General features: G+C 35.9%; 2 protein-coding genes across 2 annotated transcripts; both read right to left on the reverse strand.

Annotated features, from left to right (window-relative positions):
• Window positions 1-1,569: 1,569 nt before the first annotated feature.
• On the reverse strand, window positions 1,570-9,199 carry LOC107548450 (pannexin-1-like). Its single transcript, XM_016229121.1, has 7 exons — window positions 9,012-9,199; window positions 4,718-4,854; window positions 4,436-4,635; window positions 3,477-3,682; window positions 3,071-3,381; window positions 2,735-2,885; window positions 1,570-2,417 (listed from the first exon to the last, which is right to left on the reverse strand). The coding sequence occupies exons 1-7, from the start codon at window positions 9,190-9,192 to the stop codon at window positions 2,332-2,334; spliced, it is 1,272 nt and encodes a 423-aa protein (XP_016084607.1). The 5' UTR covers window positions 9,193-9,199; the 3' UTR covers window positions 1,570-2,331.
• A 2,873-nt stretch (window positions 9,200-12,072) lies between these two features.
• Window positions 12,073-13,695, reverse strand: LOC107548456 (ependymin-like). The gene is made up of 6 exons (XM_016229131.1): window positions 13,557-13,695; window positions 13,387-13,421; window positions 12,856-12,990; window positions 12,553-12,739; window positions 12,369-12,453; window positions 12,073-12,266 (listed from the first exon to the last, which is right to left on the reverse strand). Exons 1-6 carry the CDS (start codon window positions 13,639-13,641, stop codon window positions 12,143-12,145), a joined length of 651 nt encoding a protein of 216 aa, XP_016084617.1. The 5' UTR covers window positions 13,642-13,695; the 3' UTR covers window positions 12,073-12,142.
• Between the last annotated feature and the right edge of the window lie 1,776 nt (window positions 13,696-15,471).

Consider the following 15,471-nt stretch of genomic DNA (forward strand, 5'->3'; position numbering starts at 1 on the left):
TGCATAGCTCTGGGGTCAGAAAGTTCTCAGAATATAATTCTATATTATTATTCTATATATGTGTTTTTTAAAGAAAAAGAAGGTGAAGGTTATAAAGGCTGTTGTTGAATGCAGAACTTCTCAGTCAAAAAAACAAAACACTTGCCAGGCCTGAAAGAAAAAAGTAACGCAAAAGTAATATAACGCATTACTTTCCATAAAAAGTATCTAAGTAACGCAATTAGTTACTTTTTGGGGGGAGTAACTCAATACTGTAATGCATTACTTTTAAAAGTAACTTTCCCCAACACTGTATGTTATATATATAACATTTCTGTCCCCCTCACTTCTGCAATGATGGCTACGCCCCTGCATATTTACATGCAGCACCAGTTACAATAGCACTATCTGTTGATTTAGCATCCTGCCGGTCACATACCTGTTCTTGAAGCAGAGGACAAGGTATGGCAGAGATGGTAGACGAGAGAAGGTTTGGGACGAACAGTGTGTGCTTCTCACTTTTATACAGGTTCTACAGTCTTTGCCTGAATCAGCGGAAAACGAATCTTGAGCGCAAACACACTTTAACACTTTTAAGTGACTGTCCAATTACACATGCCACATTAGCTGTGTTTGCCCAACTAATTCACATTAGCTCCTGAGCGCTACTACGCTCACGAAAGACAAACACATTCTGGTGCTCACGCAGGTCTAGCAGCCTGTGCTGACGATCTCAAGTGGGTTTTGGTTAATTGTTAATAATTGTTGAGAGTAGACGTTCACACAGAACGACCTGATCGTGGATCTGCTAGAAGGTGTTTCTTTGAAAAGACTGCGAGTGAAACAGCAGACTGTCTCATTCTCGAGAAAATGGGATTAGATGTCTCGTTAGACAGTAGTAGGCTAATGTTTGTGGCATCCTCTATGTGACGTTTTCAAGCAATGACAACTACACTATTCTACAATTTAAAAAAAAACTTGAATGGTTCTTTACATGTAGCAACAGTTCTATTTAGAACCATATCAGCCTGAAGAAGCCTTTGTGCTTAAATGATTCTTTGTTTCTGGTCCTTATTCCCACTTATTTGTTTTTCCAACTGTCAAAGCCACCTCATTATTGATTTTCAGGAGCTTAGCCATAAAACAATATTTAATATTTAGCAGCAAATGAGAATGTGAAGCTGCTGAACAAACATTAGTGCTGAATTTCATGACTTTTGGCTATTTTTAAGTTTATTATGTACTGAATGTGCCATCCATGATAACAGAGAAAAATACAGATGTATGGAAGAAATGGAGTGCTTTAAATTACATTACAAGCCTGTATTCTACATCCCTGAATGAAGTCCATTAAAGGTCACTTTTTAGGGTTACAAGCACCATTTTTAAAGAGCTCACCTTTGAAGACATGCAATTTAACATCTCTGAAGAAATTAAGGTAAGAAGACATAAAACAAAAAAAAATACAATTAGAACAAGACAGAATCATTTAAACACATCTCTGACACAAGTCTGCATCAAATAAATACAAAACTATAAAAAAAAAAATTAAAAAAAAAACAGTATTATACATATACATAGTATTATACATATCATACATTATATTTTGTATGTTTGATTACTGCTTTTTTCATAGGCAGTGCATTAGTACCTCTAGAAATGGTTAAGTCTTACCCAGCCAAATCGTGGGTTGGCATGCATCATAAAATTATTTCCAATCATTTAGATATTACATGAATACATCCTTTCAATCTGAACTATGTTTTATGATGTTGCCTCAGGGAAACAACCCTATTTTCTGCGCCACAATTTTGCAAGTACATGATGCATATAAAATTAGCATTGGATGGTTTATAATGAAGAGAAGACTTTGATGATTTCTTGGTCACATTATACTCTTGCAGCCATTTTAAAATTTATTTGTATGTTAGGAGGAATTATTTAAATGGTTTGTTACCAAGAAGCAACATTGGCAGAAGTTACATTAGCATAACATGCTAAGAACATTAGCATCTTAATTATTCATTTAGTTTCTTTCTCTCTCTCATTGTTGCATCAATACTGTACCTACAAAGGACACCCCAGAATATATGTTGTAACATTGTTTTCATAATGCATACAATAGGGTCTTAACATTCATCAACCTCACAAATAATAACTTTATCAAGTTATAAAAAACATTCATCCCATTTCTATTAATATAAGGCATTAAAAGCTCATGCAGCTCAGTTCTGCAGTTAGTAAATTAGTAAATAATCAGTTATATTCAAGCATTATATAATCGTACATTTCCTTCATATTTAAAATACATGTAAACTCATTGTTTGTCATTTGATTTGACTTTGTTATATGTTACACCACCCTGTGTCTTACATCTTTCACACAGCCGCAGCTTTTTTCTGTCTGTACTCCATCATCCAGCAGAACAGAAGAGGCATCTAGAGATAAAACACATGGATATAGCAACAGTTGGCGCAACAAGACAGATGTTTTACCTGTGTGCTTTCCTTTTTCTTTTTTTTTCACCTCCCGACAAAAATAACATTTATAAGTGTGTTCACTCTCTTCACATATAAGAAACATGAATGCCATTTGATCTCAAAGCTGTATTTCATTGGATTATAGATTTATTCTTTAGTTTTAATACGTCAACATAATATCAGCGGTAAATTATACAAAAAAAGCCAATTGATTGTGAAGGAAATGCAAGTAATTATTGTGTGTCTTGTTTTCACTTTACTGATGTTATACTTACCCTTCATTTCAGAGATTTCTTTCTCTGCATTTCCATTTACAGTTTGGGCTTGTTTTCTGTCCACCATGTCAGTCCTCACTTGTCCTAGAGTCCTGAGGAGACACATGGTGTCAAATGCTGCTTCCCCTCCCTCTGACAGCAGCTCCAACACCTGTGTACACACATCACAAACAAATGTATTAGTCTTCACTCACTGACACCAGCATTCAGTTCTGGGAATGAGATATTAGTGCATTTTTACCAGATATAACAATGTATAAAGAACTTAAAAACCCTGACAAAAAAGATAAATCAGATGCATAAAATTCAAACGTTGAAATGCACATATTTACAAACCTGCAAACATTTGTAGCTCTTAAGCTCACTCAGGTTTTCCTCCAAGAACAGCAGGTAGATGCTGAGGTCATCATAATGGCGAGTGGTAGGCTGCAAATCCAGCACGTGACCGAAAGCAGGCAGTAGGTGGTATGGACGGAGGAACTGAGCGCGCTGGTGCTGACGAGCAGGTTGGAAGGCAGTGTAAACCACAGCCGGTACTACCAGTAAATACACCACCAGATTCATGGAACTTAGCAGGCGGAAAACACCCACCGCCACCAGCTTACACTGAACTGCATCTGGCACCACACTCTCATTTACTAATATACCTGCAGACAAACACAAATTCAGAAAAAAAACATCCGAAAATGATTAGACACACTCTCACATGTTAATATACAGAAACACATTATTTAGCACACACCTCTGCGCAGGTTACAGGAGAACTGATCACTGGGTGACACCCAAAAGATGTAGTAGGTCAGATAAAAGCAGGCCAGCAGTAAAGTGAGGAATGTTAAAACCCGACAAAGCAGATATTTTGCAGCCAAAGCCCAAGATGAACGCTTTGTCTTTAAGTACTGCTCTACAAGAGGGTACTTAAAACAAGCTTCAGTCATTTCAAGACCACTGACAGAGAGAGAGAGAGAGAATAGAGAGGTTTAAGATTAAGGTTAAGATCAGCAGAATCAGAATATTAAGGATATTTAAATATTTGGGTTATGAGTGAGGAAGGAAAGGAAATAAAAAGGAAGCTTAAATAGCAAAGAAGTCCATTGTTCACAAGCATTCATACAGGAAAATTATTTGAATTTTTCTTTTGATTTGAAAATTAATACTTTTATTCAGCATGGATGCATTCAACTGATTAAAAGTGACAGTATAGACAAGTTAATAAAATGTATAAATAAATGCAGTTCTTTTGAACTTTCCACACATAAAAGATCCACTGTTGATAATAATAAGAAATGTTTCTTGAGTACCAAATCAGCATATTAGAATGATTTATGAAGGATCATGTGACACTGAAGACTGGAGTAACAGCTGCTGAAAATTCAGTTTTGCCATTACAGGAATAAATTACATTTAAAAAATACTGTAAAAAACATTATTTCCATTACATTTGTAATGTTTAATATTACTGTTTTTACTTTATTTTTGATCAAATGAATGCATCCTTAGTGAACATACAAAACTTATTTTTAAAACTCTTTTTTTTTAAAGATTTAACTGAAGCAAACTGACTTTTTGGAGTGTTTAAATATTCTGAATGAATTCAAGCCTTTGTTTTTCGTACAGTGTATCAAACATTGTATTTCTTACAAGTCAAAACTTCAGGTTGCAATCGCAGCTAGATTTTCGAAAATGTTCAGTTCACTACACCTGTGTGGGTCTTCTGCAATGTCTTTGTCTTGTTTGGTTGTGAGGCTTTTGGCGAGGCGGATGGCACGGTTGTAGCAACGGTCAAGTTCCTCCATGATAAAACTGAGGTCAGAGGATAGGGAAGGGGCAGCCGTGAAGCGCCAGAAGAGAGCAGGAATATACATGAGGGTGGCAACCAGCAGAAGGATATAAGGAAAGAACTGCAGGTAAAAAGACAGAGAATAAGACAAAAACAAAGCAACAAAGAACCTCTTTGGATATGTCATTGTTGTTCATCATTACCTTGTGTAGATGAAGGGGGGCGCTATCAAGCCCATGTTCTGTAGGGTGATGCTCTAATGCAGCCCAGCAGAAGGAGTCCACATATGCAGCCTGTCTCAATGTGAAGTTAGTGGGTGGAAAACATGTGATCTGAGTGCCTAAGAGAGAGGAAATTACACAAGAACTTGTCATTTTCTTATAGCTAAAAGGCACAATATGTAAGATTTTTTAATTAAAATATCCAAAAACCACTAGAACAGTGTTATATATTTTTCTGACTTGTGTACTTACATTATCCCAAATGTTTCGAAGAATGTTTAAATCCTGAGAAAAAAGCAATTTTATCTAGTGACACGGACCGTGTCCATAGTGTCATTGTGTCGCCTGCTAATGACGTCATAACCCCTCAACTTTTTGTTTTGTTTAGTAGAAAACACGGAAACACCAAAGACGCTTTAATATGTTGTGCGTTTTAATAGACTGGTGATGACTGCACAGAGTAGCATAATAACAGAACTTTCAAATGTATCTAGTATGATAAAACAGCGCTGCTTTTCCCCCCACATACGCACGACCGGAAGGAGCGGAAGTGGTAGACTGTATACCGGGGGTGGCACGGGGTGGCAACTGCCACCCTAAGAAAAAGCTGTGCCACCCCAGAATTATCACAGAATAAAATATAAATGTAAGCAGCGTTTCATGTGCTACTTTTCAGCTGTGGCGATGACAGAGTAACACAAAATAATGGCAAAAACACTTATTTTAATAAACTGGTGGTTACACGCGCACGCAGCATGCCAGTGTAGTCCAATAGTAGACGGCTTCATTAACAAATTACTCTTCTAAACCGGATCTTTTTGAGTCAAAACCACAAAGCATGGCCCAGTTCACTAACTAATTGTTTTTACATTTGTTCGTGAATCAGATAATTACTGCTTTTCAGGTAACTCAGAAGTCCTCTGAGAAATCTAATCCCATCTGGATATGTCTGAGCTTTATCTCTTAACTGTTTGGTGATCCGATTCTCCAACCACTCGCTCCACTTTCATCATGGATATAAGCTGTAACAATAACATGAAATCAATAAGAAGATGCCGATCACGGAAACTAATAGCGGAGTTAGGTAAGAATCAAGTCGTATTGCAGTTAGATGGGTAAGTTAAACATTAGATAGCAAAACTGGTGACATACCAATCAGAATCTCTGCATTCTAACAACGGAGAGAGGAGAGAGCTGATCCAATCATCTACAGGGGTTTTATACTTACACATACAGTATAATTACAGTACAGTACCAGTACATTAGATAATGGAAATTTAACTATTCAGTATGTACAGTAAACTGTAGCACATGTAGAACTGATGTACACCTTCAAGCACGCGCGGTCAAATAGACCAATTTTATTTGTAACCGTTTTTTGTGTAGGCTACTGCATTTTTGCAGAACTGAGAAATGCCTGCCTTGAGATATAGTCTTGTGTCATGAGACCAAGAAAGTGCTATAGTACTGTATACTGTAATGAAATTTGGGCAAAAGTGCAGAGGATGCTAAATTTACTTTTTTAATTGTATTTTTTACTGTATTGTATTGTGGTGCATTCCAAGTTCATACAATTCTTTGGTATTTTAATTTTTCTAGTGCTTTTCATCTACTGGACGAATACCTTACAGTAGTAAAATGAAAAAAAAATAAAAATTCCCAAAAGTTAATTGCTCAATTATACATCTTTATCTGTAATTTAATTTATGTATACTGTAATAGACATTGAGCAGCAAAAATAATTCCTGAATTCTAGTAAGTTTTTTTGTTACAGTGTTATTGATTTTTCAACTAGTTACATGCAAAATCTTTACTTGTCACACAATTTCTGAAAGCTGACACTCAAACACCAGAATCACACACCAAATCTGCAAAACCATACACTAATTCTCAGCCTTTGACTCAATTTCATAAAACACTTTTTGCAAAACACAACACACAATTCTCTATATGTAACACACATAAATCTAACAGGAATTAATATTATGGCAAAGGTGTTTGCAAAAGTTTGCTTTTGAGATGTGTTTGTGATATTTTGAATGCAGTGCTTCATTTTGCAAGAGATGTGAGGCATTTTGCATTTTGTGTATGCAATTCTTGGATTTGTGCGTAAAGTTTTGAAAAAAAGAGGCAAAGTTTTGAAAAATGTAAGCAGTTGAAAAAAACCTGTAAGAAAAACTAACTAGATTGAAAAGTTTGAAAGACTTTTGCTGGCTTGTCTTAAAATCATAAATGGTTCGGTCAGTTAAATGTTCTAGATGTTTGCTGAAGTGTTGCTAGTTGGTTGCTAGAATATTCTGGGTGGTTGCTAGGCTCTTGCTATGCAGTTGCTGGGGTGTTGCTAGAGTATATGTTGATAGAGTTTGTTCTGGGTGATTATACACATTCCCACCTCTGTTAATAACAGAAAATCAAACATTGTTTTCAAAACTGATCCAGTTTCAGTGCTTTGATATTATTGTATTTCTTTCTAATGTTAGGAAATTCAAAAGTTTTTGTTGCTTTTAAACTTGCACTAAACGTGATTATACCATCTAAGTAGCCTATGTAATTTTAATAGAACCGCATGTCTTCTTTAGTGATACAAGCTCAGAAACATTTATAACCTGTTGAAGTTTTTAATATTGTGTATTGACTTGGTGCCATGATGGATATTGAAATGTTATTTAGTTTTAATTTTAAACAGTATAGATGATTACTTAATGATAATAAAATATTTGTGAACACAACTGTGTATGTCAGACCATAAATCCCCAAAAACTATGCATGGGGGCTTGCTTTGGTGTTGCCACCCCTCATAGACCCCATGCCACCCCTTTGCCACCCTAAAAATTATTTTCTAGATCCGCCTGATAGTGCCTTTAAGTCATAACAAGAACTATGTGATGGAAATTAGATTAATCTCATCCAAAAAATGCTCAACTATGCTACTTAACACAGAAATACAAGGTGCTTTTTGCATGTTTTTATGAGCAAAAGATATTCCTGTGTATTATGATGGTGTGCTTTGTGATAATTAGGTCTATTTATAAATGTCTTTCAAACACTCATCTTAAATTCATCATCATAAAACTAGAGGAACAAGTGGGAAGACCAAGGACAATTGCTTCCTTCATAATTGACAGACTACTAATGTAGCCTACCTAAATGTCTGTGAAGTATTGCCAAAAGTAGCACAAAAGAAGATATATTGTAGAATATTGGTAACCAAACAATATTGGAGCCCACTGAGTTCCACTGTATGGAGGGGGAAAACACTGAGACATTTCTCAATATATCTTCTCTTACATTCTGCAGGTAAATTAAAGTCAGTTTTGGAATGACACGAGAGTGAGTAAATGACAATATATATTTTTGAGTAAACTTTAACAACTCGGAGTGTTACTGATATTAATATTATAATAAAAGTAATAATATTATTATAAATTAATAGTCAGTATTTATTGCAATTTTTATTAAAAACTAGTATAACAATAGAGCCCAACCATGATGACAACCATCTTGTATGAATAACGTTGCAACTTTTAACCAACAACCTACAGATAAAAGATATTCTGAATTCAATAGCATCAAAGATAGTAGAAAAGAACATCCCAGCTAACAATTTTTGGTTCACAGAACAATATGGGAACGTTAGTTTTTGGTTCACAGAACGTTCTTATTTGGTTCCCAAAAAAATAACCAACTGGAAACCATATGGGAACGTTAGGAGAACGTTCTGTGTTTGTTGGGATTATGCTTTTGTCTTAGGAAGACAGATCTTTGCTAAGCATAACACTCTGGTTTAGTTGTGATTGAAGAAGTGTGTCATTTCTGCCTCCGACTCCTTATACCGAAACAGAAATAACAACAAACCAAAGATAGCTATAATGGTCACAATGAGCGTGGCAAAAGACTGGTCGCAATAATTATTTAAACTTCAAAAATATATATATTTAAAGTGCATTTATCCTGCAAAATACGATGTTAACAGCTCGTAAGTTCGCAAGAAAGTTGTGTATAAACATGCCCTGCAACGAAATATTACAAAACATTAATGAAGAACAATGGAGTAAATGTCGATTTAGCGAGTGTCTTTCAACAATTGGCAGCCTTTTTGTTCCAATCAGCAAGACAACCGAGAGATATGCGCCTCATGATTATCTGTTTGAACCTATTATCCCCACAGGTTTAAGCCTCTTCGTCTCTATCAGATGTTTCAAATTAAACACTACTGTTGACTGTAATCCCCCCCCCACCCCCCACAGTTATATATTAAAAAAATATTTTTACTGACCCACAGAGACTTCTTGTGCAAAGGCGAGTGAGATGAGTAACAAAGGAAGCCCAACCGCGATAAAAGTGACCAGTTTGTCTGTTGCCAGTTCCAGGCGCACGCCTTTATACTTAGAGTCACTCTGATCTTTCAATAAAAAATCAGAAAACACATATTCGGTAGCAACGCGTGCTATTGCCATTGTTGAGATGAAATGTACAGTACGTGTCAAGTGCACCGCTAGTTCCGGTGGGCAGGGTTTCGTGCATGATTCACCAACCAATAACAACAACACCAGAGGGAACTGTAGAAACCTTATTCAGATTGATTCAGTTGTCCAAATAAAAGCATTTTAAAATCAAGTGTGAAGTGTGATACAAGTATGATTTTATGAGACAAAGAAAACAGACCTATGACAAACAAATCTGTTATTAAATAAAGACAGCAATAAAGTAAGAGGGATAACTTCTAGGCTAGTAGTAAACTAAAATAATAAAAAATAGCCTAATAATAATCATACGTTTTGATTAGGCCCATACACTTACTACTGTAATTTTGTATTAATTTATGTAAATGTGTACATGAAGGCCTATTTATTTGGGGGAAGAGAAGGCTAAATGCACGGAACTACTCTTTCATTTGTTATGCAAGCATCATTTTTTGCCACTTCATGTAAATGGGCAAAAGTGCAAAGCCATATGAAATGATTAAATCGTGATATTCCTCATTGGTCTTATTATTTGAAGAAAAAAAAACTGCATGGAATAAGTCTATTTGATTATGCTTTTATTTAAAACGAAATGTTTCAAATTAAGAAATAAAAGCAATATTCAAGTCATTATGAATGAATTATCTGTATCTGTAACCAGTGAAATTGGGAAATTTCCCTGACTTTGCTGAGAGACAAAGGTTAGGTAAACCTCAGACAGTGAAGATACGTCACACGGGTTTGCCAACCGCCAATAAAACACCAAAGAAGAAGAAAAAGAAGAAGAAGAAGAAGAAGAAGAAGAAGAAGAAGAAGAAGAAGAAGAAGAAGAAGATGAAGATGAAGATGCGTCACACGAAGACTCTCTCCATGCAGCTTTCACAAGACCGTGGTGTGGTGTGGCTTCCCACAACTCTCTTTCTGTCTGTGAAATTGACCCTGCCATCCCATGAACATTGCTTCTGCACAATTTTCGGGATCATCACTATTTCTTATTGAAACAAACACGTGAACAAAAGCTATTGTAGCACTAAACAGTAAGTAAAGAAATGCAGTTAGGCTAGTAGTAAACTAAAATAATAAAAAATAGCCTAATAATAATCATACGTTTTGATTAGGCCCATACACTTACTACTGTAATTTTGTATTAATTTATGTAAATGTGTACATGAAGGCCTATTTATTTGGGGGAAGAGAAGGCTAAATGCACGGAACTACTCTTTCATTTGTTATGCAAGCATCATTTTTTGCCACTTCATGTAAATGGGCAAAAGTGCAAAGCCATATGAAATGATTAAATCGTGATATTCCTCATTGGTCTTATTATTTGAAGAAAAAAAAACTGCATGGAATAAGTCTATTTGATTATGCTTTTATTTAAAACGAAATGTTTCAAATTAAGAAATAAAAGCAATATTCAAGTCATTATGAATGAATTATCTGTATCTGTAACCAGTGAAATTGGGAAATTTCCCTGACTTTGCTGAGAGACAAAGGTTAGGTAAACCTCAGACAGTGAAGATACGTCACACGGGTTTGCCAACCGCCAATAAAACACCAAAGAAGAAGAAAAAGAAGAAGAAGAAGAAGAAGAAGAAGATGAAGATGCGTCACACGAAGACTCTCTCCATGCAGCTTTCACAAGACCGTGGTGTGGTGTGGCTTCCCACAACTCTCTTTCTGTCTGTGAAATTGACCCTGCCATCCCATGAACATTGCTTCTGCACAGTTTTCGGGATCATCACTATTTCTTATTGAAACAAACACGTGAACAAAAGCTATTGTAGCACTAAACAGTAAGTAAAGAAATGCAGTCCATTTGCCATTCATCATTGTGCATTTATTCAGTGATCCTGTGTTTTGTTGATCATTTTAGTAGCGTAAACTAACTGTTCAATAACGTGGTTAAGGGTGTATGATATGAATATATGAAAGTTTTGTCACTACATTGCACATAAAACTCTTTTTGATAGATTCATTTAGTTAACTCTTCCTGGAAGAACTTTGTTACTTTTTCCTTCTTTACATTCAATGATCTTTGCACACGGAGTCCTAAAATTTCGCACGTTAAAAAAATAAATACGACCTCACGTTATGTCAATCACGTTTACATACTGACTCCGAAATATTCGTCCATCATAAAAAAAAAAAATCGGATCGGGTTCGATTTTTTTCCGGTTTTCCCATCCGTAGCAAGCATTTTGAGAGGTGTTTTGACAGTTCAGAGCCACCGTACAAGCGAACGCCAAAATCCAGAATGGCGATTGTCAAATGTATCCACTTCGCCTCGCAGCACAAAGCACTGTATATAGATCCTTGCACACTGAGTTCACAGAAATTGGTGGTCTTCTTTTTAATATGTGGCTCTAGTATCGCTAGCAAAAGCATCAAACTGACATCCTGAAGTAAACTTTGAATCGCCCGCGATAATCCCGCTGCTCCTGACTATATGACTCCGTCGACTCTATCTCAGGATTAGATGGACCCAATATTTCCTTTCTTTTTCTCTTTTTAAGAAGCGAGAGGACAACAAAATCATCCTCACTACTTGAAGACTCCATTTAGTGCTGGTTTGCGAATTTTTTCGCAACAGATCGATTAATACGCATCGGACTCGGTGTGCAAGGTTTCTGTGCGTGACGAATTTGTAGGATTTCGAATACGAAAAAAAACATACTAATTTAACACCTCTGTTGTCCACACTGATTTGTGATTATCTTGTTTTTCAAACAGACATCCAAAATGGATTTCAGTGAAAGCTCAGCTTTATTGACTTCAGTGAAGAAACACGTTGCAAAAGACAGATAGCAAGAAAAAGATGGCAAAAAAGAAACTGCTAACATTTTCTGAAGCAAGAAAGATGGATACAGGACATATTTTTTATTTAAATGCTCTTTTTATTATTGTATGTAGCCATCTTTGGCACTTTGTATATCATGTTTTTTCAGTCGTGGAACAGGTCGAAGAAGCTGTGGTCGTCTGGTGCCTCCTCAAATGTCACTCCCTCACAATAGGCCGGGGGCACAAAGACTTGCAGGTCATCAACTTCTGTTTCAACACCGAAGAAACTGAAGCAGAAAATGACTGATATGTAAAACTGCAGGATACAATAACATGTAGATATCTTCAAAAACATTTTGGGAGAAACGTGAATTTAATCTCTGCTGTACCTGAAGAGAAGGTCCTTCTTCTCACCATAGTAGGAGCCAGAGACTGGCAAGCAGCCACAGGAAGCGGTTGACATAGAGTAGTGAGCTGAAAAAGAAATTGGAACCCACCAAAAAATATTAAAAAGCATGATCATTAAAAACAATAAAATAACCAAAAAGTAAAAAAAAAAAAAAGGGTATTGACCATGAAGTTCAGGCAGATTTCCATTCCACATGCGAACTCTGAGTCCCTGCTCTGTGATGTAGGGGCTGCCCATATAAATCTCAGACTCGTGAGTGGCATCAGGTGGAATCTCCATCAGGTGCTTACGGAACTGCAGAGTCTCCTTCTTGCAACTCTCGTTTTTACTGTCTATCTCATAAAGTACACCCTGTGTGGAAATAAAGTGCTTAAATATATATTGCTGAAAAAGCTACAAAAATAAAAACTTGTGAATCACAAGCTGGAAGAGGAATAGAGAGCGTCAGAATTGCTGATTAAGCCTACCTCTTCAAAGTGTATGAGCACATCCATATAAGAAGTTTTGTTCACGTGAGCAGTGTCCTCCACAAAACGAAATTTATTCGCTTTGGAGTCATAACTGAACTCTCCAGATGCAAGGTCATGACCCCCTGTTGAAACCTGAATGTGCATTTTGCATGTGAAACAAAAGAGAACAGTATAAATGTTCAATAAAAATACTATTTATTTAGCTTTTAAAAGTTCTGAAGTTTACAATAGGTTTTTGGTAATGCAATTTTAAGTCCTTTTTCCACACTGCCTTATGTTAAGCAAATATTTTATCACACAGGCATTTTAAAGGGAATATGATCACTGTAGATGCCTTAAAATTAGTGTCTGTATTACTTAAAAAGACTTATCACTGAATTATAGTGTTTCATAAATGGTGAAACAATGAGGGCTCATGCATGTAATTGTATGACAGCATTTTTAAAGGTTATCTCATTACAGAGCCAAATTGTACACTACCTGCATGCTATAAATATTAAACATCTCTTTGAAATTTTGCACACTCACCACTTTCATTGTTCCACTGGTCAGTGGTGGTGAATCTGTAAAAGAAATATTAAAAGTAAAATGTCTTCACATCAGCTACAGCTTCGGAGAGTGTTCAGATTCAAAAAATATTAGAGTTATGTTAAAATCAGTAGTATTACAGAAACCGCAAAGACAAAAAAGGCTCTTACGACATGGCTGGCGAGGAGACGAAGCCCAGGCGACAGCACAGAGGCACGAGAAAACCACACAGAGCAGCTTGACTATATGCATCATTGCTCTCTAACTTTCTTCAGGTCCAAACACATCCACAATCAATCAGAGAGTGCGCTTTTTATATATAACCCCTGCACCCCATATAAAGACCCCCTCCCTTCTATCTCCTGGACATCCAGTGATGGAATAAACAAAAGATGTTGTAAGTGCAGAAAGCTGAACAGAATTGGCACAAATGACCATTCACAAGATAAACAAAGTAAAAAAAAACTGAATTTATACAAACAATCCCCCCCGTCCGGCCTCTGATCGGCACTCAGCGGTGCTGGCTCCATACTGGTGGACCATAAGTCCAGAGACAGTTGGTGTTGCATCACATGATTTTAGTTCATGTGAGGTGAGGAATACACTGAGGATGCTCTGACTGAACTTCTGAATCAAGGAAAAAAGAAAAGAAAAGAAAAACAAAAGTCAGTTATACAGGTGTGAAAACAAAAACCCATCTGGTACTTTCTGTGTTTCGATACACTTGCAATACTTAGAAGCATTTCCATCTGATTTTTACACTTCAAGATTTGACCGCAATCACCTTTCAAACCACAGAGCATGTACATCACACAAGTAAATATGCAAGTATGTAAAAACAGCAAAAGTAAAAATGTGAAAGAAAGTACCAACGGCAGAAGTAAAGAAATTAAGTTCTTCATTATTTAAATTATGTTTCTTGTCATTATAATGAGGTCTAGGTCTAGTTGGAAATTCTAAATAACTGTGAATTTGAAGAAAACGTTCTGGTCAGTTGTTTTGTCACTTATGTGATTTTACTTATTTTTGTACCACTGGCAATCAAACAAAATGAACACAAACTTCCAATTTAAATGTAGCTATTGTCAATTCTTTACACCTGAGACATGCACAAACTCAACTGCATATCTAACAACTTCTAAGAATTTTGACTATAATTCATTGATTCTGTTTTCTTGTAAAGAGGACACAAGAAATCCCCCTAAACATTTGTAGGCCACTTTCACTATTGCTGTTTTATGCCAGGGATTGTCAGGAATTGGTTCTGACATTTGCGTTTAGATGGTAAAGATCCGGTTGTGGAAAATTAGATCATTTAGCTGATGCATGTTGCGAAATCTGGATCTTTCAATTTCCAATCTTTATTCAATTTCCAATCATTCTTTTTCAATAACTGTGCTGGTGTCTGGTACAAATATGGTCTAACTGTAAATTTTGTAAAGCAGACATGTTTCTTAAACTGGCTTTCTTAAAAAAATAAAGCCTTAGCAAAATAATCTTTTCATTATAAATTTAAGATGAATAAATCATATGTATAATGAATACAAAAGCGGAGGTGCGTGGCTGATGCGCGTGCAGACTATCAGAGCCCAGATGTTGAACTGCAGTCACCTTAATGGGCTCTGTTCTGGAGTCAATGCGGGATGCTTGTAACTGGTGAAACTTAGTTTATTTGCTTTCCCTGCTTGATGGCAGTCTTGTTTTCTAGGTAAAAGGGAACAATAAACCAGAAGGAAAACATGTAAGACTTTTAAATGCAAATCTAAATGACAGATTCAGACAGATTTACTATTTTCAGTTTTCCATATATCAGTATTTCATTATTATTACATCAATTTATTCATAGAATCAGGAAAATGTTTTAAAATAATCATATTGTTTAAGAACTGCACACAATTTGTCCTTTGTGAAGCATTTGAGGCACACTAAAACATTTGGTGAAGAAAAATTTCACTCAGAAACTGCTAGCAAATTTAACAAACAATAAAGAAACAATGACAATAAATTCAAGTGAAATTTTGAAATAGACAGAAACTGAAATAGCATTTTCTTGTACTCCAATAATCGTTTTATTTTCAATTTTTA

The sequence above is a fragment of the Sinocyclocheilus grahami genome, unplaced genomic scaffold (genome assembly GCF_001515645.1).
Source record: "Sinocyclocheilus grahami isolate Dianchi unplaced genomic scaffold, SAMN03320097.WGS_v1.1 scaffold348.1, whole genome shotgun sequence".
Lineage (NCBI taxonomy): Eukaryota > Metazoa > Chordata > Actinopteri > Cypriniformes > Cyprinidae > Sinocyclocheilus > Sinocyclocheilus grahami.